This window comes from Plectropomus leopardus, chromosome 19 (genome assembly GCF_008729295.1).
Source record: "Plectropomus leopardus isolate mb chromosome 19, YSFRI_Pleo_2.0, whole genome shotgun sequence".
In the NCBI taxonomy this organism is placed as follows: domain Eukaryota; kingdom Metazoa; phylum Chordata; class Actinopteri; order Perciformes; family Serranidae; genus Plectropomus; species Plectropomus leopardus.
The window spans coordinates 7,341,001-7,366,302 of record NC_056481.1 but is presented as its reverse complement, the minus strand read 5'-3'; the positions used below and the strand labels follow the sequence as shown (position 1 = coordinate 7,366,302).

At 41.8% G+C, this 25,302-nt stretch overlaps 1 protein-coding gene across 1 annotated transcript in view; it reads left to right on the top strand.

Moving 5' to 3' along the window:
• The window catches only part of LOC121958842 (glutamate receptor ionotropic, NMDA 2C-like), a 51,782-nt gene extending 46,044 nt beyond the window's left edge, over positions 1 to 5,738 (top strand). The window contains exons 13-15 of the mRNA XM_042507988.1: positions 191 to 378; positions 2,084 to 2,316; positions 4,137 to 5,738. Of these exons, the coding sequence (XP_042363922.1) occupies positions 191 to 378; positions 2,084 to 2,316; positions 4,137 to 5,663 (1,948 nt within the window). The 3' untranslated portion in view covers positions 5,664 to 5,738. The remainder of the gene's footprint in view (positions 1 to 190; positions 379 to 2,083; positions 2,317 to 4,136) is intronic.
• Positions 5,739 to 25,302: the final 19,564 nt, after the last annotated feature.

Genomic DNA, 25,302 nt, shown 5'->3' with positions numbered 1-25,302 from the left:
AAAGTGGGCAGCAGCAATGTTAAGTTTACACCATTTGTTTTTAAAAGGTTAAAACACTCAAAACCGCTGACACTGCAGGATCATTTAAGACAAATTCACACTTATACAGTTCCAACATGTGTGAAAGAACTTGTTGAACTTTGTTAGAGAAAAACAACCCCTTATACCAAGTCGATCTGTGTGCATGCAGAAAGCTGGACGCCTTCATCTACGACGCCGCTGTTCTGAACTACATGGCCGGGAAGGATGAAGGCTGCAAGCTGGTGACCATCGGCAGCGGGAAAGTGTTCGCCACCACAGGATACGGCATCGCTCTGCAGAAGGACTCCCGCTGGAAACGGCCTATTGACCTGGGGCTGCTGCAGTTCCTCGGAGACGGTGATCCACAATACACAACTCATACCTACACACACACTTACTGTACACTTTCCTGCGTTTTATCTTTTTGTGTTTATTTCTGTCTGTCTTGCTGACGCTGTATGTGAAACCTGGAACTGGCGTCAGTCCACTTCAGTACGTGCTGTTTCAGCAGGGAAGTAGGCTTACAGGGAAGAGTTAATATCCTGCAGAACCACAGGGAGTGTTAGGGATATGATTATCTCCATTACACACTCTCACACACACACACACACACACATACACACACACATCCTTGCTACCTATATACACACAAACACACTCACCATGACGGCCGCCGGTGTGGAATTAATATCCTCCCTCCTCTGAGAGCTTAAGAGGACACCCCACACACACACACACACACACACACACACACACACACACACACACACACACACACACACACACGGTCTCTCTCTGAGCTTTCCATGATGATATAAGAAGTAATGTGTTTATGGTCAACATACGCTAACGGAGAGATAAAACGGGCCGTGCTCCCTGAAGGCTACTTGGGAGGATGCAGCTCAAGAGGTGGCCACCTGTTCAGAGGCCTGGAGGAGTCGTTTATGTGGTAATAATCGCTAATGGAGATGTGCTACTGTAAATACTTCTCATTCAAAAGGTGCTTTGAGCCAGAGAGAATAAAGGGGGTGAAATAATATGAGAACCAAAGAATGGAAAGACATTGTAAATGTTTTCTCCATCATTTTATACACATTTCCCCAAACATCAGCATATTTGGTAATTTCAAAACTCTGGAGATTCTCTTTAACTACTGTCTTTAACCCCCATCCCCCCCAAAAATAATCATTTGTATATCAATTACTCACCCTGTCTTTTATATTGAATTTGTGAAGAAAACTTTGTTTTTTTCACATGCCTCCAAAATCCAGACGCTAAGGAAAATCTTGATAATTTTATGTCTTTGCAGCAAAGTTGTTTGTTTTTTTTTCTATTAAGTGCATGTATGTCCCTTTGTTTCATTCTGTGTCCCCTCTCTAAATTCAATGGTTTTAACGGGTCCATGAACACAGCACAGGTGGAGCTTTCCATAAGTTTTTTTTTTCCTCAGCAGCAGTTTGTGACTTGCAAGGTTGATATTTGATCTGTTGATCTGTTTACATCTGATCAGACTGGATTAATAGACGAGAGGAGCAGCTGCTGCGAGTGAATGGAAACTTTAGACTCAGTGTAATGAACGGTTGACTTACAATCCGACTGACGTTCTGCTGCTCCATCTGTACCCAGAGTGCACTCCATGCTCTGAGAGGTACGATGCATAACCGTATATAACGGTATATATATATTTCAACAATGCTCCTAATGAATGGTCGAGCTCCAAAAATACGAAGATCTCTTATCGAAACGTTGCAAAATTAAAATTCATTAGGAGCTTTAAATGTGTGCCAATCTTTTGTTTGATTCTTAGCTCCAAAATTAGAAAATCTGTTTATGGAAACATGGAACATGTTATGGAACATTTTAATTGTGGAAGGCTACAACGGATAAATGAATATGTGGGAAATCCTGCTTTTTAACCATATCGGGACGTCTTAATTGGACGATCAAACATCTGTCATTCAAGATCTCAATGTTTGCTGCGAATCTTCAGGTTAGTCATTTATTTCTCATCCTTCCTCTGTACGGTCATCTCATACTCTCTCTTTCTTCTGTGTCCCTCCAGGAGACACTCAGCGTTTGGAGACGGTGTGGCTGTCGGGCATCTGCCAGAACGAGAAGAACGAAGTGATGAGCAGCAAGCTGGACATCGACAACATGGCGGGCGTCTTCTACATGCTGCTGGTCGCAATGGGCCTCAGCCTGCTGGTCTTTGCCTGGGAACACCTGCTGTACTGGAAAATGCGACACGCCCTCCGCAAGTCTCACAAACTTGACTTCCTGTTAGCCATCAGCAGGGTGAGATTTGCACATTAGTCATTTGATTGATTAGTTGTTTTTTAAAAGCCAGGGAGCATGTTGTTCATGGATACTCGGCTGGTTTGATTGCGTGGTTTATGGAAGTCGGGTGGAGAAACTGCTCCGCTGATTATACATTGATTATTTTGTGAAGTGGCTGATTGGCTGGCTGTAATTGGATCTGTTGAGTATCAGCTCAGTTGAGTGATTGAAAGATTGGCTGATTATTTTGACGTTGTTTGCTTTTTTTTCATAGCAATGTGCCGTTTTACATGAAGGGGCTTTTATGTGATGATAAATAAGCACAGTTTGCATGTAATTACACGGCATCATTAGAGGGCCTTGTTAAATTATTAGCTCAAATGTCACCGCATTGTTATACAGAATGAGAGGGGAGGGGAGAGATAAAAGGAACAAAAAAAGCAGCACTAATTCTGCTGTTTACTCAGCATTTAACTTTGATTGCTTAATGTTCACTTGCAATTAGCCTGAATCAGTACCCAGTGTGTCGACGCCGTTGTTTGGGGATGTGGTTACTGAGGCGTAACGCTGTGGCTCAAGTTGCAGCCGGGGAAATGTCTATGGACTCCAGCCTCCTCCGCTGTGTAATTACACCATTGTGCCTGGATTGGAGTTTTATCAGATTAACGGCTAAATGACTATCTGATCATTAATCCGTACGGGGCGGCCCCAAGGGCCAAATTAAATTTGGCTCTTTCAGGAGCTCCCAGCCAACTGTAAGCAGAGAGCAGTCATGGGATTTGGCTCCGTGTTTGTCCATGCAGTCAGAGACGGGACTTTAGGCGTCTCTGTGTCCTTGTGCCTTTATTGGGGCAATCCTCTCAGCTTAAACTGTTTTTCTTTGAGTCCCGGGAGAATGCATAATGAATTTGTGACTAAGTCTTGCCTCAGTGATAAAATGAGAAATTAATGAATTTTTTTATTTAACTGCCAGTGGGGTTTTTATTAGTTAGGAGGTGGAACGTCACTTTGAGATGCACAAATTGGTTGAAATTTCGTCTGTGAAATCGTCCCCTCAGGAGCGCTAGGTTGATTCAAGGTTAAACAGTTTGTGGCTAACCATTGATTTAATTACAAACGATTAGGTGATTTATACGCCTCTTCTCTCCTTGTCTCTTTTATATGGAGCGAGAACAGTGACAGGAAGTTTTGGCATTGAAAATAAAATTTTGCTTTGAGAAAGGAGGCATTGGCACTGAAAAAAGTTCCACTGAAAAATAAAACACAGGAATTGAAATTTATTTCATTTTAATTAGGGGTTCAAGCCCGAAGGGCTGAAACAATGTTGTTTTTGTGTGAATGTGTTATTATTATTTTCATTTAGAAATGTTTTCACAAATGTCCTGTAGGATTGTACATCAAACAATACATCATGTGAAATTTTCAAAAGTGATTAGAAGTTGTTTTCAAAATGCTGCCCAAAAAATATTACCCACATCAAACTGAAACTTGTACCTAAAACGAATCCTGAAAATATCTTTCAAATAGACCACTAGGGGGCACTAAAAATGAAAATAAAGGGTGTGGCATACCACAAACCAGACTATAAATCAGAGATTGGTTGCCCAATCATTACAAACCTCACAGGATATGTTTCATTAAAATGCAGAACGACATATCTTAAATTATTTGAAAATCATTTAAAAGGGGCATCTATTGGAGCTTTTTTCAGTGCCAAATTTTATTTTCAATGCCCAAACTTTTGACTGCTGCTTCTGTTCTAGCTCCACATTTTTACTACTTCTTGTGCTCTCCTAATTCTTTATTTCTCCTCTTTTGTCGCTCTGTCTGTCTCTCAGGGTATTTACAGCTGTTTTAACGGCGTGGAGGATCCTGGGCGCTCATCTGGTTTGGCCAAACCTGACCTGACCTCCAACTACGCTCAAGCCAACATGCTGAAGATGCTTCGCACTGCCAAGGACCTCGTCTCCACCGCCAACGTTGAGACCTCTCTGGACAACGCCACCAAGACCATCGAGCAGTTGAGTCGTCATGGCGGCAGCTTGCCTGTTCGAATTCCGCAAGTCGCCACTGAGGCTGTACCGGGCGGATTTGCGTATGTTACGGAGAATCACTGCTCCCTGAGTCCGCCTCTGACTGCTGTTACCTCTCTGAAACAGCAGCGGGGCGTGACCAGGCCCACGCCGCTGCGCTATACGCTCCCGACTCGCTCCACTTCATGTCTGTATGACCGTCCGCTTCCTGTGTCCAGCCTCAGCAGCCCGCACCTGGCCGTGGGCGAGCCGCTGCCTCATCAGCACCCGCACCACTACCAGACGACAGGAAGACTCTACGTAGACACCCACCCTCACTCGCCGTTCATCCCCTACACCGATCTTCAGCTCCCTGACATCTACGCCTCTCACCCGCTCTCCTCGCCGCAAAACCAGCATGTCCCAGCGGGCTTCTCCCGACGAAAAAGGAGGTCCAAAAGCTTCCAGGGCGAGGACGGCGATGTCGGGAGAACACAGGAAAAGAACGACACAAGTCCCGTCTATATGAGCGAGCTCAAAGCCAACCACCTCCAAGCCAACCACATCTCCGCCCCCAGCGTCGACAACATCTACACCGGGGAGGGGGTGTGTCCCCGGGTGGAGAACTACAGCTCCTGGCCCCCGGAGGATCTGGTGCTGAGAGGGAGACGCAGGCACCGCCGCCCCTCTTTCCTCAAAGCGACTTGGGGCAGCGAGCAGATGCGCCAGCTGGACGAGTCTCAGTCGTCACTGTCCAGCCAATCACCGTCCACCCTGCCGGACCTGTTCCCATGCATCCTCACACCGACCATACCCGCCAAGCCCCACAACCCGGCCCACCTCCGAAACAACCTGTGCCTCCCACGGAACCAGGCCTACCTCCACATACGGGAGGACCAGCGGAGGCCGAACGGGCGCAAGGGCCAAAGGCTGCGCTACTCCCACTCCACCCACCTCCCCACGTACGGAGAAGCGGTGCGGCACGGGGCCGGGTTAGGGCGGGGGATGGTGCGCAGAGCGACCAGCTTGCTCAGCAGACAGTACGCCCACTACCTGAACTCGTACCCGGGGCTACCGCTTTACCACGGGCCCCTGGACCTGCAGCACCACAGCCAAGCCTCCAGCGGACACCCGAGCCCAGTGTGCCAGTTGCTGGCGTGCGGCGGCGGGAGATGTGGAGGCCAGCGGGCTCTGTTGTACCAGGACAGTGTGTACGGGGCCTATGGGATCTATCAGGGGTCCCAGACTGGATCAGAGGCCCTAGGAGGTCAGGGGGCAGGGGGGCAGCCTGTGGGGAGCCCCTGCGTACTCCGTCCCTGGCGACGGGTGTCTAGTCTGGAGTCTGAGGTGTGAGTGGACCTGAAAAAAAAAAAAAAAAAAGATGGATACTGTGGAGTGACAGACTCTTAGAAATGGTGGTTAGATTAATGTAACAGGCAGAAGTCATGACTTGAAGTGTTTATTTTCTATGTGACTGTGGTGAAAAATAGAAGTTTGGGTCGGCAGATTTTACAGACGTTTAGGACTTTTTTGATGTACACTTCGGTAAGATAAGAAGACTGCACTGTTATGCTGGAAAGCTGTGGAAAGCTGGAGCTGGCAGGTTTTACTCACTTGCTACTTTCCTACGCTTGTGTGTTTATTCCGTGCTTTAATGTGCACTAAGATTTACAACCGTCCACGGTGTTGGCGCATGGTTAAACTATAACCAGAGTTTTCATGCTGTGTGTGTGTTGTGTATATTTTATCGTGGATGGTTGGGATTCAGTCTCGGGGTGTCGTCGGGTTTGATGAATTGTTTACAGCTGGGCGAAGTAGCGGAGGAAAAAGAGATTGTCTCTTTAAATACAGCCACCAAAAAAAAAAACAAGCAGCCACTGTAGCAAGATTTGTGAAGACAGCTGCGACTAACAAGTGAAGAGTTTAATTCCAAAATGTAATATTATAACATTTTAACTCCAGACTCGGGATTTCAACAGTTAACTGTTAATCGGTTTGAATGCTGAAAACATTTTTGACAGGTTACACATGTCAGGAGACAGAACACATGCAGAAACATAGTGCCCACTGCCAAACCTCCGGTCTGCTTTAGGCCAGGTCGAACCCTCAGGATGTTTTCTGCTACCTTTTTTATTTTACTGTCACCTCCTGTGAGCAGATACATTTGTTCAGAACAATAGAATACGCCTCCATTTCCAAACAGGTGCGGCTCCAGCCCAAAACTGCTGCAGTGGGTCGAGCTCGGGTGGGGCTTGGACGGAAACTGTGCGGGTTCATGTTCATGTTTTTTTGACCCCATCAAAGCTCTTCCACAGTAACTTCATCCCGCCATCGAGACTAAATTACCAGCGGTAATCGCACATGAGCAGCGCCATTAGCTGGCTCCCATCAGCAGTGCAGAGCGGCCCTGGCAAACAGTAACTCACCAGTGGAGACCAGGTGGTGGGCATTATATGTTTCACATGTTAACGCAGCTAGCTGTCTGTCAGTTAACCAACTAAAGTAAAAGGCATTTACATCATAAAACATTCAATTAAATAAATAAATAAGAAAAAAAGGAAAATAAACAAAAAAGTACGAAACAAACTACATAGGAAATTACCTGGTTAAGTCCATAAAATATTTTTTAAAATTATTATTACAATAAATATAGAAATACATTTTTTGACATTTCCCCCTAGCTTAAAAAAATTGAAATCTACAAAATCTTGCAATTTGTGTGACATTTCTTGCTGCGTTAGTAATTGCCTTTTTTCAACAGAGATCACACCACTTTTATTAGGGTTCAAAACTTTAGATGTCAGGCTATTTAAACCAAGACTAACTGAAAATAACATCCCTACTCCAGACACAGAAGAGCAGCGGTTTTCTAGAATAAAAATGATCGTTTTTGGTAAATCCATTTATAAATTTCAGGTAACTCCTTTGAAAGGTTTATAATGTTTTGGAGCTAAACCCTTCAAGTCGTCTTTAAGCGATGAGTCAGAGGAAGCAGAGATTTTTTGAAAGCAGTCCATATGAACACAATCTGCAAAATGACGAAAGTATTGGGACAGCACTGACCAGCACTAGGTGTCTTAAACCATGGACTCTTGTTCCTCACTGGGTCTCAGTCCGAGGCTGCAGTACAGCACAACATCACACAGGGCCTCACCATCAATAAATTCTGCATCTTAATACTATATCAATATAGAACAAAAATGTGTTATTTCAGGCTGGATAGTGTCATATTCATGTATTCTACATATGATAGGAATTTATAGTCACTCTTAAAATTTTCTAATCACACTTCTAGCACATTTTTTTCTTTTGTAAAGCTGTCGCCGATTTACTTAAATATTTGTTATTACTGTATTAACTCTATCGGTTGGCCTATATTAAGATTTTCGTCACTTTCTCATTTCCACTCTTTTATATTCCCTCATTATCCCCCCTGTTTTCCCTCATCCCCTCTAACTGTTCAGTGATCAAATTTAAATGAGGTAATTGAAAGCTATTCTAGTATCTATATTACCTGGCTCCCTCACCCTGTAATTAATCACTTAGACCAATTAAAGAGCCTTTTTGGATGAACATGAACGTGTGACTGTTCTTTGTAGAGACTTCATCTCTCCGCCCAGATCTGCTTCGCAAAGAGGAAAAATAATGTACCGTGTGACTGCTGGTCTTAAAGAAACAGTGCGACACTTTTCGAAATACTCTTATTTACTTTGTAACACAGCCGAGACCCTACGCTCTTAGAAATAAAGGTTACAAAATAGTTCATCCTGTAGGGCTGAGGTTCTACCCAAAACCATTTGCTTCTGAACAACCAAAAAAAGGGTTCTTTAAGGGTTCTTTGTAAGAATAGGAGAAGCACAAAGAACGTAAATCACGCTTATTGGAAGAGAGATCTATGGGTAATGTAGTCAATAACTATTTTTGGAACCCCCCTTGGTGGGTTCTTGATGAAATCCTTAGAATATAAAAGGGTTCTAGTGAGAAGATATGGGGTTCTGGTTGGAATCATTACATGATGGAAGGGTTCTCTGTAGAACCTCTCCAAGAGTGGAACCTTCCACAGATGCTGGGGTTCTAGATAGATCCCTCTGAAAGTATTCCAGTTGGATCCTTAATAAAAGGCTCCATAGGGTAACAAAAATGGTTCTCTTAAAGAAAAGGCCATAGAACTCTATATGGTTCTATTTAGCACCTTTACTTCTGAGAGTGTAGAAGAAAATGTTGGCACTTTACGTTTTTGCAAACCACAAATATGTTACGTAATAAATGAGCTGACTTTGTCTTGATGAGGTGCAGGTGACGGATGACGAGATGCTCGCCAGCTGACGACCCTCTCTGATTCACTGATGAAAAATAACTAGATGAAGACCATTTTTTAAGAAGTAAAACTGTCCAGTGGATATTCATATTTCTATATTTGAAATTATTGTACTAATTTAATATCATTTTAAAATGTTTTTAAAGTATTTTCTCACTTTGGATTTTTTTGTTTTATTTTCTCTCTCCGTTTTTTTGGATAATTTTCAAATAATTTTTTTTTTTACTTTTCACAGATTTCTTGCTAACTTCTGGGATATTTCTTCATTTGTTGCTCATTACCTTTTCTCATGTTTCTGAAAGAAAAAAAAATCTAAAAAAAACAGCCATTTGCCTAGGTGAAAGGAAATTAAAGCCCGTCCCATTTACACGCCTGTTGAGTTTAGCGATTTAGGAAAATAAAGGTCTGGACTATTAATTGAAGTTTTACAGTATGCCACTTTAGAAAATTGGATATAATATGTATAAAATGTGAGAAATTAACATGTCAGTAGTTTGCAGAAACGTACAATGTCCACATCATCTTTTTGTGACCGAGCTGTAACCAAAGCCTCCTTCTCAGATCTCGTCAGATGCAGGTCAGTCATCAGCTGCAGCGTCCTGGAGGAATATCCTCCTGCTGTTTGGGGTCACATGTCAGCTGGTGACTGACACAAAAACACGGACTGAAACGAGCGGCCATGATGTTATTATTTAACTTCACATCTTCCGTGACAACTTCTGAACTCTTCACAAGGTTTTCTGTCGGGTGAGGTGAACCTGAGGGCGTCGCAGTCACCGCGCATCTTAAATCTTGCGTCGCATGAAGCAAGTTTCAATAAAGATAAGACACTCTGTTTCAAGGTGACCTGTTGCCATGGCAATTACTCTTCTCTGTGCTGTTGTCATGACGAGATAAGAGTCCATTCAGGAGGCCAGATGAGTGATGCTGGAGAGTCCAAACATTGAGCACTTTGATTTTTCCATTACTGTCTGCTTTGTTACTGGAGCATTGCCTCAGATTGGGCCATAATATTGATTTAATCCTCCGCTCTGTTACTGATCCCGTATTTTTTTTAGTTCAAGGTAATTGGACGTCTTTTCATGGCTGAGGAGCAGAGAAGGGGCTCAGCACACCGCTGTAATTAAGACAAGCTTGTTGGCCTGACATGAAGCCTGGATTTACGCAGGTACAGATGGATTTTTGATCTTTTTTCCTGTACAAATATCTGATCTTTTGGAAGGAAGGAAAGTATAGTAAGGAGAAGCTGTCTGTGTCCACAATACCGAGCAGGATTTGTAAGAAAGGGTCATTTTTATTGACATTTTCTGCGTTTAGAGTCAAGAAACAAAGACGTGGATGTTTTTAAACCTGATATTTTTAGAAAAGTACAGTTACCAATGAAAAAACTTACTAAAAAATATATATATATATATATATATATATATATATATATATATATATATAAAGTCAGCTAAATTTGCTGGTTCCTTTTTGTTCCATGTAAGAATTTAAAATGTTTTTGGTAACTTAAAAAGTGCCTACAGAGTGATTTAGTTCTAGCTCTAAACATTTGTACTTCTTCACTTGTACCCAGTAAGTATTCCCTTGGTTCTCCATGAGTTCAAAATATTTTCACAAATTGTAATCTAAAGCATTTGTTGACAGTGAAGTCTGGAAGCGTTTCGCTCGTTCAGTTTGAATGTTTTATCGTCACACTGATAACAGTGACACGGAGAGAGGATGTATTCATTAACTTCACATTTAGCCTCTCCATTACACACTGATCATCCAGAGGAGCTCACTGTCTGCTGCAGGAGAGGACAGGAAGTCATTCATTTCGACAAGCATCCGACTGTAAACACCCTGAACATGAGGACAGATGGGACTCAGAGTCTGAGTGTCACATTTAACTGTTTAATGTCTGTGCACCTGCCAGTTTTTAACTCATGCACATTTAGTTATGGTTGTCAAATCATGCTGTTTTACTCAGACTGGCAGCAACTCTCACTTTGGTCCTCACCTAAATATTGTTGAAAGGATTGCCATGAAATTTGGCACTGACTTATATGTGGTTGTGACGCCCCTCCCTCTGTCTTGCAGGATGACTCCTCATCAGGCAGCAGGAGGCTCGTTAGCTCGATTGAGCTCACCTGGGCTTTTTCTGGTTACAAAAGCTGCTCCATGAGTCCACTCGCACTCTTGCTTGCAAACGCACAGCAGATATCCACCCTGTGCTGATGCATTTTATTTTGACACCCACAACAACTCCACAGCAGCTGTCACACACCCATACAAGGCTGCCATTACTGCTGATCCACACACTCACTCACACACATTGTTCATTTCAGTTCATTTTACTTAAATGAATTGTTACATTCACCGAGCAGTTTGTAACAGTGGTCCCTCAAAGATGAATCTTAGTAACTTAGATCCCCCCGATTTTTTAACTTGCCAAAATCTAATCTCTGTAACTTTTAAGTGTGTAACGTCATTCATGAGGTGCTAATTGTGAGGATATCAAACAAACCATTGTGTGAGGATACATTGATTATTTTGATGTTTTTCTTGATTGCCTTAACAACAAACACTGTGGTCAGTCCACTCACAAAACACCTGGACAGTGTGTGTGTGTGTGTGTGTGTGTGTGTGTGTGTGTGTGTGTGTGTGTGTGTGTGTGTGTGTGTGTGTGTGTGTGGTTTCATCAGGATTGATGGGGGCTGTTGTCCCAGGTGCTCCATTGATGTTTTCATATGCAAGACTCACATCTTTCATCATTTGGAAAGACAGGCCCTTCATCAATCCTGATGAAACCACACACACACACACACACCAACTAGCACATTAACAGCAGGACTCACACTAACACACACATGTACACATTCAAATAATCTTTCCCTAACACATGTTGACACACAATTTAAAAAAAAAAAGGCATCTCAAACTGAAGCAAATCAAGGGCAGAGATGAAGAACAATTATTGGCCCTCACCAGCGCTGGGATTTAATATTCACATCAGGGGGACACTGGAGTCTGTAAGGACCTCCCTCGAAGCTAAAACATTATTCATTTATTCACTTACACACACACACACACACACACACACACACGTCACTTCATAATTTGCCACCCGGGATATTTAACTCTCTTACCTGACGCGTGCATCTGCTCTGTTTAAATAAGATTAATGTGAAAACTCAGACTGGTGGTCAGACAGAATTCAAGCACACAGATGCTGTTTGCATGTATACAAACAACAACCTTGACAGGGTTGGCGGCCACAACCAGGAGTCACCAGAGGGCCGGAGTCCAGTCTCCTCACACCTCCCGCCTGCGAATAAATTGCTTCACATATCGTAGCAACAGCTCCAGATGCTCTGAGTCACCTTGAGACAAAAGGCTGGCCCGCCCTTCCCTCGGCGGTGAGAGGGAGGACGGAGAGAAGAGGAGATAAGAGGGAGAAATGTGGGGAGAAATCAAGAGAGATATTTGGGACAATAGGAGAGGAGGAGGAAAGCAGAGATGGCAAAGATGTCCGAGAATTGTCAGAGGAGGAGAGATAGAAGAGAGGAGATCGAGGGAAAAAGAGAAAGATATTAGCTCATCTGATGTAAGAAAAGGTAGAAACTGAGCAAATAGGGATGAAGAAATATATGTGTGTGTGAGAAAAAGAAAAAAAATAGAAAATACAAAGGAAAATATTGACAAAAAAACATCTGCCTGACTGAGAATGTGCACTTTATTTGCAATGATAGCCTTATTAAAAGGAGCTACACAAAGCAAACAACAACATCATTACTATTTCACTGACATACATGCGGAAACGTGACGTAAATGACAGCCGCTCTGGTTGTTTTGCCTTCCACGATCACATTAACTAAATCATCAAAGCAGTACAGCAGCCTGAGTGTGACAGCTGTCTGTGCATATGAGGACACATTTTATTGTGCTACAGTACGCAATTAAACTTTGCATTTGAGAATCTGTTGTGTGCGTTTCCTGTGTGTGTGTGTGTGTGTGTGTGTGTGTGTGTGTGTGTGTGTGTGCAGAAACTCCTCTCCGAGACGAGACGATTGGATCTGCCAGCCAGCAGGAACGTTAATTACTTCGGCAATCTTCAGGCTCACTTCCCGCAATCACTCCCATCTCTGGGAAGGGAATGAGCTCGGCCGTTCAGGAAGCCCAGATCCAGAGCGAGCCTCCGATTCAAATCTGTTTCCACGAAGGAGGGAATCAAATGAGCAGAACAATGCAGAAAGAGCACGAAACACTCTTCGCCTTTCTTCTTCAGGAAATTCCCTGCGACTTTCCAAAACAGCTAGGACGGCGATGGATAGTAAATGCTTTGATGTAAATCATCGTTTCTGGGTGTAAAGTTGGCAATTTTTAGTTTCCAGGTAATTTTAAACAGAAGTGAAGTGACATAATGAGACAGATTGAGCAAATCAAGGATGTTTTTGTGGATCCAACTCCATTTCATGGCACGCCATACTTTGATTGGCTGGTACTAGCCTGAACTATGACCTCTGTGTGCTAACCCTACAGGCTGTACTCATACACCATTCGTATGTATAACTACAAAATGCAATGCACCAAAGTTCATGTATGGACCACGTAATAATAAGCCAGTGAATTGTGTATAAGCCATAAAATCGGGGAGGCTGCAGTCATGTGACCAATGCACTGACGGGAGTAAAGAAGGAAGTAATATAAAGGCCAAAAGATAAAGAGGTAGAGGTGGTGGATTGGTCAAACAAACACAGAGCTTTCATCCTGGGGAGGGGTGTTTGTGTCCAAAACCCTAAAACCTGTGTTTCTTTCCTAAACCTAACCCATGTAATGTTACATTAAGTACTTTATGGGGTGCTAATTCATTAGATATTACACAAACTGTTATTGAGGATGCATTAAACTCTAGATGTGTTTACATGACAAATAGCCAATCACATCACAGACCCAATGCTTTACCTATAAAAGCCAATCCAAATATCACATCGAGGACATGTTTTTTTTTGCTAGTTATAGAAATAATGTCTTACTCCTCTTTTTAAGGCCACTTAATTTCAAACTGTGTCAAACATATAAATGACTAAAGGATACAACCCTCTCTTCAGTCCAACCTGTCTTGTGAAATCATATTTAGCTTACATAACACAAAACATTGTTAATTAATTCATGAATGAATTATGACCATTTTCATGCATCAAGATCTTTTATTTCTCATTTGGCATTAAAAAAATTGAACATTTTTGTTGTAAAAATACATCTTTTAAAGAGTTTTTCAGATGTCCACTCGGGTGGCGCACATGTCCTTGAATTTTCAACTATCAAAATAGAAACCAACTCACTGTTGCATCATCCCATATACTGCCAACAGTGGATGGAGTTGTATTGTATGCTGTGAATACACAAGGCTACTGCTCACAACGTTTTTCTTTCTTACCTTTTTTTTGTTCCCTCGCCTTCCTTTAGATCTTGTAATCTGATCTTGAGTAAACCCATTCATCAGTGGTAATTAAATGGGACACAACCAATTTAATTACTATAATAAAACACAGACCCAAACATACACATGCTGGGTGTCAGGTCCTAGGGTCTTGGGAAAACCATGAAGACTTCTTTTCTGCAGCACGAGGCATGCCAGATGTACTACATTTAGCTCACACAACAATCTTTCCATAGTCCAATAGTCTTGCACATAAACCTCCGACAATGGTGAATTGTTTCAAAAACATTTGGTTTTGTATGAATTTAACTAACAAGATAACGTATGAATTTGTGAGATTTTAAAGGGGCAATAAGAGGACTTTTACAACATCTTAGCAGTAAAAAAAGTGTTTCAGTGTTTCTAACTGATGTAATTGTGAAAAATTAGTAGTACATAAACATAATTTCTAGGCTGCAGGGTTAATGATTGATGTGGTTCTTCTTCCTGCACCTCATGTGGCCTTTTCCTCAGCTTCATATTGATCAGCCTGATTTTTCATCCCTTCCAAACTGTCACCAATCTCTATTAGACCGGAGGCTCCAATCCTGAGGCGCACCAGTCTCTCAATGAGTTTTTCGGGGAGCAATTTCGGTGTGGCACATCCAGGTCTGGGTCGTGCGTCCGCAGCCTATATATCATCGCTCTGAGGATGCAACCACAAACACAAAAGCAACAACAAGTCCTCTGTGCTTCCCGCCGCCACCTCGTCTGAAAAAATAAATCAGCTCTTTGGAGGATCTTGATTTCTGCCTGAAAAGAAACTGTAGGTCATCAGATGAAAGCCGCAGCTGTGATTAGCGGGTGTCGAGCTGCTGACGTCCTGTGAACGACACTATAAAGCACACACTGTCGCCTCTCCTCTTGTCCTTCCAAGGTGACAGCTCCTGGGGTGTTTTGGCAAAGATTACTTCAGCAAATTAACAAAAAAACCCCATGATGAGCCGCCGCCGACATGGCCAAGGAACCAGGCCACACATACACACACACACACACACACACACACATATCATCGCAGACTGAGAACAGTCTCCTATCTGCCAACAAGACACACACACACTGCAGGCTACAGAAGCCAGAACCATAGCCCTCTAATTAACCAGTCCCACCCTCCTGACCCAGTAGCCAAGAGCAGCCTTATTATCAGCCAGATCTGCACCCGTCTGTGAGCCTTTCAGCTCGGCTAAAATGAGCTCCAGTCCTCTGCTGTCCTGGAGGAGGACCCACAAATGAGAAGAGAAAGGAGAAATATATTAGTTAGGATGTTTTTAATGGAGACTTGTGGTTATCAAAGTTTTTGACCCATTTTAACATGTAAATGTGTGGCAGCTTCTCAGCTGGAGATGGGATGGTTAGTGCGGGTTTCTCTATTCCCTCAAAATGATCTTTCTCCTGCCTTAAACTTTTATCTTGTCTTGTAGTCCATTCAAAACAGAAAAAAAAAACATAAACATACATAAAATAATATTTTTCTCAGGAGTTGGTGGAGACAAAAACAGAGCTAAAAGGAGAGTGAATATTGGATTTACAATCAGAAACTTTAAAATGTAACTATATCAACTTAAAATGAGACAAAAATGTCTTTAATGCTTTTTTCTGGTGTCTGACTGGACTGAAATCTTTAAGTCTGATGACGAACTGTTGCCAGTTTACAGAAAGTAAAGCAAAAAGAAACAAATGATAGACCGAACCCCTTTTTAACAAGTGAATGATAAACCTAAACATATATGACTTTGGTGTTTTAGACTCTAAAAGAGCAACTTTAAACCAGCAAGGGTAAAGAAAAATAAATAAATAAAAACAGACATATGATGTATCCTGAGTTGAGCAAAGTCCATTTCAGTTTGTACCCCGAGGAAATCAGTGAGGAAGCAGCAACTATTAGAAATTTGGAACGATGATTCCGACCCAGTGGGTACAGAGACACGGCGACCTTCATCAGGACCACAGTTATTGTCTGTCAGCTCACACACACACACACACACACACACTGAGACACAGTCTGACTCATCCTTATTCTTGTTAGGAATTGTTTTTGAGGCAACAGTCGATAAATGGCAGGGGAAATTCGTGCAGTTGTTTTGTAGGTGAGACTGCACACAGCCGCTCAGGATGAAGACTCCTCCGTCTCGCCGGGCCGCCACACAGGCCGAATGTCAACACAAACATTTGAGAAACTACTTCTCGCCTCGGTTTGACATTGATTTTCTGTTAGACAATGCATTTGACATGCTTCCTCAGGACAGCTGCATACTTACGCTATCAAAACCTTCAAATATTACACAATCGGTAGTTTAGAAAGTCTTATCTTGTGTGTGACTGTAAAGTGCACAAATTTCACCAGGGGTCAAACTCTGGAGCAAGAGGGGAAGGACATGAAACTGCACATGCGACCTTCCACTTACATTCTCACCCTGCAGCTTCTTTGATGTGTTGATTTTGTTACATAAACCCTGAAAGTGTTAAAAATGCTCTTTTCAGCTGTTTAAAAGAAAAAAGTGTGTAGAATTTAGAGAGATCTAGGACTGCAGATTGTAACTGGCTGAAACTTCTGCTTAGGATTCCTTCAGTGTTCATTGTTCAGGGGTTTTATAGCGAAAAAACCCCCAAAACAACCCATCATATTCAGACAGGAAGCAAACACACATGACTCCCACATAAAAGTCTGGGGTTTGTTGGATCCATCGACCTCTCTCTCACTCTATAGGGGCTTTAATGCTCCTTATATTGCATTGTTATTGGCTGTGTTTTAACCTGATGCCATCCAGCATTTAGAAAATATTTCTCCAACCTTTTTGTCTTTCTGCCATCTTCTCCTCTGTTTTCTCTCTTACGCCTCTTAAAACTCCTCTTCCTTAGTCTGAACAATTTTTCACCTCGAGAGCTCTCTGACCAGCCGCTAGTCTCCTCACCTTTTTTTGTTATCTTAAGATTCACACGTTCCAGAGGATTTTACCGTGAGCCGAATTATCTGCAAAGGGCCCGATGATTTAAAGCTGTACAAACTCTTAATAAAGCAGTTTAATGTTAAAATCAATGTTTTTCCGACGCTGCTGGGCTCGTCGACAAAGGGCGCTTAACTACAGTGACCGATGCAAAAAACAAGAAAACAAGAGTGGTCTTATCTAGAGACAGTGTTTGGTTTGTCTGTTCATGGCTACTGTAGAAACATGGTGGACTCTCTCTAAGTTGATATAAACGTCTCATTGTAATGAAATGAAAACACAACGTTTCTTTTTGTCAGTTCAACCTTTAACGGATTTGTTTTGAGTAACTGATAGATATTTTTTCTGGAAACAGGAAAATAGCTTCTGTTATAATGAACAGTATTGAATGGGACGAGAACCCATCGTGTCTGTCATGAAGTGACTGTAAATGCAATTTACAAACTCAAAACAAGTGAATTTACTGTTACACTAGTTTTCATTTAAGCAGCAATTTCTGCTTTTTGTCCTTTTTTATTGATCAATATATCACAGAATGAGCTGATAAGATAAAGCTGATATCAGAGGTGAGAGCTGACACTACATAAAAGGTGAGAAGTGCAGCTTGTGGAAGGTCATGTCGCACACGTGTGTGTGTGTGTGTGTGTGTGTGTGTGTGTGTGTGTGTGTGTGTGTGTAATCACAGAGCAGATGAATGTGGACAAGTTTGCGCTTTAAGGGAGACGATAAGATGGGAGTACCTTATCTGAGTCAGCACAAACCACCTCTGACACCACTGATAGAGTTTTCTACCCGTGTGTGTGTGTGTGTGTGTGTGTGTGTGTCTAACACAGGGAAGATAGTATCCCTGCTTTTAGAGACAAGACCAATTTCTCCAGAGTGAGTTTCGGGGGTGGGATACAGACTTACTGAACATCTCTCTCAAAAACACATTCATCCACCTGCTCACTGAATCAGGTCAGCTTGAAACTACGTCCACACGAGCGAGGTAAATATGATTTTAACATGTAAAAACTATGCAGAAGCTGCTGCTGTAGAAATGGGCAAATCTCTTCTTCCTCCTCTTTTTGTCAAATACAGTTACATGCACATCAGTATTCCCCTATTAGTCCAAATATGACAATATTCAGATTTAATGTGGGTCATATAAAAACCATATTCCATTTAAATATTCCAAATTAGGTCACATTTAACATTTTCCAATTGACACATATAGGATATGCTGGCATTATTCAGGTTTTAGGAGCATTATTTGGGCATGTGTACAGCCAATTTGGACTAGCGTCTCAATTGTTTTTGTTGTTTTTGGTTTTATATGGCACTTTGCATCACATGACCTCTTGTCTGTTTACGGTCAGCTTTCTGTGTTGTCATGGATACATTGTACACAAACCACCTCGCCAACAGTTTTCAAGACTGTAGGGTCGAAATGCACACAAATGAAAACGCCACATTTTTAGTGTAAAGGAGGATCACATTTGCTTTTAATCTTCATTAAAATACTTTGATATCAACAGGTTTTTGGATTATGCACAAATATTGCAGCACAGAGAGTTCAACAAGTTCGCCATCAAACCGAAAAAAAAACCCTTTTTTCTTGCAAAGAAGCAAAAAGCGGCTCCAGGTGTTTCTCTTCTTCATATTTTGATGTGATAAATGACATGTTAGGACATATCTGCATGTAAACTGGAGTGTTAGAGGTTAGCCATGTAAACAGCTTGAATATTGTCTATTTGGGAATAAGGGCATAAACCAGACTATTATGTGCATATAAACATACTCAGTGCCAACATTTGGTCTATAGAGTGGAACCGAGTTTGTTTTTTATCAATATTTTTTGTTTGTCAGACGACTGAATGAGAGCAAAACAGCAATTTTATCAAACTAACCCACTTTACTAAATTCATAAAATGCAAGCTCTAATTTTTGACTTGAGACTCGTTTCATTAATTGAAACAAATAACATAAATGTGACCCAAGACTTCTGTCACGACCTTTGCCAACTTTTAGTTTATTTCTTCATCTGTTCTGTTTCAGTGCTACATTTCTAACCCTCCTGTCATATCAGCTCCTCCTCCTCCTCCTGCAATCACCTCATTCCCTTCACCTGAGCTCGTCTCCTCACCTGCACCTCATTCTCTCATCAGCCACTCTCTCTAGAAAAACCGGCCCTGATGCATTGTTCCTCTGCCACATTGTCAAGTGAGCATTGCCTTCATCTCTTGTGTTTTTGAGTCATATTTTTGCCTTTTCTTAAACTTTTAATCCCCCTGTCTGCCCCTCGTCCAATTTGTTTGCTTGATTTTTCCATTTTGACCCCTGCCTGCAGCAAACTGAGTAAATCTTAAAGGAAAGCTTTGATGCTTTGGGGTTCTGCTCTGCAACTTAGCCAAAATCATTACACAATAATTTATTGCCATCTTTGTAATCTGCATGCACGCAGTGCTGGCAAATGTGAAACCACCTTCAGACCAACAGTAACTCCTCTTCTGTTGATGTAAATCAAATCAGTATTTTATGATTGTGAAGATGTCTGACAAAGTAAGCAAAATGAAAGTTCAAAAACACCTGTATTGTGTTGCTGACATTTAAAATTAACATACAAATTGGGTTTGATGTAACGTAAAGGAAAGTTGTCAGCATGTTTTTTCAGCTGTATATGCTTTTAAGATGGCTGGAGAAGTTTTTGGGGAACAATGCACTGCTGAGACCAACAACCCCCAAAATACAGGGGCTTTTATTGGCAGGGGATGTGTCGCCTCCAGTGGGAAAATCCAATATGATCAAGGAAGGCTGGCTGATTACTGCCCAGTGGTATATAAGACTGTGAGGAAGGATTTTTACTGAAATTTTGGAACAACACAGTTGCTGGAACAAGCAGACAATTCACTTCTTTCTTTGGGTGTGGTGAGATTAACAATAATATGCAGTTCATGTTACAAAAACAGGAGCACAGACGTGCTGCAGCGTGTTTCAGACACATCCCAGGAGCTAATAAAAATACACACACCTCTTTTATTTTTGATGAAGCAGTGATGCATTACACAGAACAAACCAAGTTCTCTTTCTAACAGACGCTGTCTGTGAATAAAATGATAAAATGGCATTATGAGGACAAATGCATATTTAATAATTAAAACAAAGCCAAAAATCTTTGATCCATGTCATTCAAAAGCATTAACTCAGGCTACAACACAAGGTAGAAAGAAAACAACCATAAACATATTTAAGACATGAAAAGCCATTTCGCTCCCAGTGTTATGTGATGCCAAGCCAAACCCCTCAGCATATTTTTTTATGTTTATTTTGAAATTATTTCAAATCTATTAATGTGTTTACATGTTACTGTATGTGTGCAAAGCAGTTGCCCCTGGTGGAATTCATAAAGTTGTCTGAATCTGAATCTTAATTGTTATGTTATGTTATTGTTAAGAGGAGTGAGAAGTCAACAGTCAACGGCAGCTTAAAACAATCAATAAAACAGGTATTTCGGCAATTGGGAATCAACGCAACCACGAGGTCTCCATGAGCAAACAGTCTTAAATATGCATACAAAACATTAGGTGGATTGATCCAATAGTATGTGAGCTTAGCTGCAGAAAAACAGACATGCACAAAATAACGCATGATCCCTGCATGACATAATAATCTATCCAGAATGGGTTCTTGCAAATATTTGTTTGGGCAGTGCAGAAGCTTGCTGGAAGACGGGGCATGCTTTTCCGAAAATGAGTCAGGTTACATTTTTGCCAAACAACACTCATTTTTTTGCTGGAGCCCTGCACAAAGTGGTTTCATCGAAATGAATGAAGGGGCTGCGTAATGTTGAAGAAAGGCCAAAAACAGAGACAAAATGATGCATTTTCAGATTTTGCCTGCATTGTGTGGAAAATCTAAAAGGCACCTTATTGCATATATGTAAATTATAACAAAACAAGGCAGATACTGACATGCAAAAACTAATCTACACAACTTCAGACACCTCAGAGTCACTAAAAGAGACCCCAGCTAAAGTAATTTTGTGTCTTTGTCTCTGCTGGTTAGGCTTTAATCTCTCTCTCTTACACACATGTGTACTCATGCATACACTCTTATTCTCTTTCCTTTCTCTCGCATGTCTTCGCCTGCACTCGCTTGTTCGTTTTGTTTCCACTCTTCATATATCTGAGCGTGCTCATTTACGGGGGAGAGAACATTGCACTTGCTGATCACTCTCCCTGAGTCATCGGGCGGCGAGCCGAGGACGTGAAGCCCATCGTACCTGTCAGCGCTCGGGAAAGAGATCACCATCAGGCAGAGATCAAACCAGACTCACAGGGCTGGATGTAATGAGAGGAGAGGAGAGGAGAGGAGAGGAGAGGAGGGGGGTGACCAGGAGAAGAAGAGGCAAGAGGAGAAGAGCAGGGGGAGAAGAAGAGATGAGGAGAGGAGAGAAAGAAGGGGCCAAAAAAGGAAAAGGGAGACTGCAAAGGATAAAGAAAATGACAAAAAGGGGAGGGAAGCAAATGATAGGTAAGAAAAGGAGAAAGGGGGAGAGGAAAGAAAGCTATAAAAGGAGAGGAAAGTAAAGGAAAGGACAAAAAGGCGGGAACAAGAAAGGAAAGGAGAGATGTAGAGGGGAAAAGAAAGCTTAAGAAAGAGGAGAAAAGTGACGAGGACAGAAAATGAAAGGATAAGGATAAAGAAAGGACAAAAATCAGGGGAAAAAAAGAAAAGAAAGATATATGGGAAGACAGCAAAGGATAAAGGAAAGGACAAAAAGGGGAGGAACGCAAACAACAGGAAAGTAAAGGAAAAAGGACGAGAGGAGAAGAGAAGGAGAAAAGTGTAGAGAAAAGGATAAGATTTAAAAAAGGCCAAGTAAAGAGGAGAGGAGAAGAAACCAAAGGAAAGAGATGGAAAGAGTGGTTACAAGAAAGGAAAAAGAAACAGCAAAGGAGAACAGAAAGGAGAAAAAACGGGAGGAAATCACACAATAGTAAAGGAGAGAACAGTAAAGAGGACAGAAAAGGAGAGGACAAAATGGAGAGAACATTAAACAGAAATAAAGACAGGTAGAAAAGTAGAGGGAAGGAGAGGATGAAAAGGACAAAATATCATGATGGGAAAACAGCAAAGGAGAAAGGAAAGGAGACAAAGGGGAGGAAAGCAAACGATAGGAGAGAAAAGGAGAAAGGAGGAGAGGCGTGGACAGATGTGCACACTTGCTCAGCGCTCCCTGCAGCTCCGACAGGTGAACACGCACACTCGCCGCCTTTTTACACAACTCTAATGTGTGTATGTGTCTCTGCTATCACTGCTGTGTCTGTGTGTGTGAGTGTGTGTGTGTGTGTGTGTGAACGGGGGACTCTGTCTGCACTGTCCAATCAGACACGCTTCATTACTCCCTTTGTGTGCTTTTGAATCTGTTTATGCCTGAATTAGCACTGCCAGTGATCCGTGTGGGAAGCACCGCCTCGGCCCACAGATCTACGCCAGGACTCTATTCATCTTTACCTGTCGGCTGTCACCTCACGCCATCGACCGCTAACCTGATACAACAACACACAGATAAGAGGGACATAGCAGAGACAACAGAAGGGAGCAACGGGGAGCGAGAAAGGAAAGAGCAGACAGGGGAGGCCAACGCCATCAAATGCGTCAAACAAGCCAAAAAGACAAAACAAGACAGTGAATAAAGGAAGCGGGGGAGCAATTGAGAGTGAACAATGCTTAAAATCCAGGCAGACAGAACTCAGACAGATGTACAAAGCGAGCTCGAGCAGGAATCATCTGAAATCGCTAATCGTCTGCTGCTTTTCTCGTCTTGTTAAACAGCGCCGGGTCGAAGATGGAAGCCGCTGCTATCGATTAATATCCAGCGAGCAGGCACTTCTCATCATCACACAGCCCGGCTGTTCTAGTTTGTTTACTTATTTATTCATGCTGATTTCGTTTCTGATGAGAGAGCCATTCGCCTCGCTGCGTTTAAATAAAGCCTGATGTTTTCATCTATTACAGGCACTCACACAGTCAGGGAGTAATTGCAGCGCGGCATTTAATACTCTTTAATTCACTGTAATCACATTATGCACTGCTGGTATGTCTGCCTCTGTTTCAGAAGGCTTCTTTTTTTTGTTTATCTTTCATAACTTTCTTCGTTTCTTTTTGGTTTATGGACTTCCATATTGAAGCCTTGAGTTTGGCATTTTGACCCAAGCCATGTTGGATTTTTGGAGCCAGAAGTGACCATATTTGGACGGCAGGGTGAAGCTAACCCTAATGCTATGTGCTAGCCAAGTCAGCGCGGTGATATTGCATTCTTTGATTAACTGGGATAATAATAATGTGTTAAAATCACTAAAACCAAATGTAGGCTACTTAGCAGATAAACTGAACATAAACCTCTTAAGACAGTCTTTTAATACAACCAAACACTGAACAACACTTAGGCTATGTAGGCGACTAAAATGTAAAACACTAAAATAGCTATAGTGTGTGAATCAGGGGTTCACCATGGTTACCTTGTCAAACCAAAATTATCACCATGGTCGCCTTGACTGCAACTCAAAGTAGCCAAGTCCTTAATGATGGATAACTTTAAGCCCCAATAACATTTATGGGTGCGTTATATAAAATGTATCCCCCGAAGAGCTTTCATGAATGTTCAAATTAGCTAAAAGGACCAAATTCGGTTTTTCAGTACCAGGCTGTAAACATGTTTATTTCTGCGGTAAAGTTGAACATTTTAACATTGCAATGTACTCTGTTTTGGAGCCAGCCTCACGTGACCATTAGAGGAACTGAAGTTTTTGGCACTTCCACATTGGCTTCATTTTTCGGCTTTGAAAACTGCTTACAAGAGATTACAAGATTTGTAATCTTGTTAACTTGTTCTTTGATCAGATAACTCCTGATTTACCTGATAATTCTGCCATTTTTTCACTATTTTATTTATCTTGTTTGGTTGATTATGTTCAGGTAACATTTGAAAGGCTATTTGAGAGAATCTTTTGCGTAAACTGCTATTATCAATATTTCTAAATTGACATTTTGTCAAATGACAATGTAAAAGAGGCCACTCGAAATCATAAACCCACAATGTCACAAACATATGATTTAGTGGCTTATTGTTTCGGTTTTATGGCCCGCCACACTGTTTCAGTACACTCACAACGCTCTCATTAACTCTATTTGGTCAAATACAATAAGTATAAGAACACTACCTGCACAGTACTGAACAAAAGTCAGACAGCGGCTGTGTAGCTGGTGAACATAGTGGAGCATTAGGCAGCTAAAGAGCTGAATATTTCCCCCAAGAGTTGGTGGAGACCAAAAATGGAGCTAAAACAAGAGTGAATTTTGGACATGAACGTTGTGCTGTGTCTGCTGGATCTATAATTTAAGCCACTGTTTGCAAACGACTGAGCTATATTAAATTCACCCACCCCACCTACCCCACTTTATTTGCATTTTTTGGCACTGTGTCTCTTTGATGCAACCTATTTTTCAACAAAAATCCTGCATAGTTCATCTTTAATAGTGCTTTGAACGAGAAAAAAAACTCTTTATATTTGCCCTTTTGGTGTTGCTACTGAAATTCTGGTTTTCTCACCAGCATCCAAAAAAATTTTAATGATACCCAACCCTGGAGTAAGAAAAAAAACCCTTTGTATATGACTAAAAAGAGCCCAATTACATCCACATGAAAGTATTTTAAAGGCCACCACAAAAAGACATTGATCCACCCGACTAATAACCCAGGTGTTAAAGGATTAAATTGCAAGCATGAGTAAAAAGGTAAAAGGCTGATGCACAGTTCAAAGTAATCCCCATTATTGAAAAAAAAGTTAAAAGGTCACTAAAAGCTCTCCTCCTAATGACTGTGGACAGGCTCTAGTTGAATTTTATTGCAAAAAAGAACATGTATTATCAGTGTTATCGTGTCTTTCTTCTTGTTTTTCAAGTCAAATAATCAAACTCGGAGAAATGTGTTAAAGCACGGCTTCGTACGTGCAGCAGGGACAAAGTGTGTTTCTATGAGGGGAGCAGGAGAGGTAATGAATATCTCTGTGAGGTTTGTAGACTGTCAGTGTGACTCCCAAACCCACTTAAATGGCTTCACGCTCTACAACCCTCCCCATCTCTTGTGCCCTGCAACCCCAGGAACAAAAAAATGGGACTATGCAATCGCTGGAAAATGAAAGTCAAAGTAAACCCAGCCCGATGGGAGGTTTCCCATGATACACCTGGACGTTTCTGCTGTTGTATGTGTGTGTGTGCGTG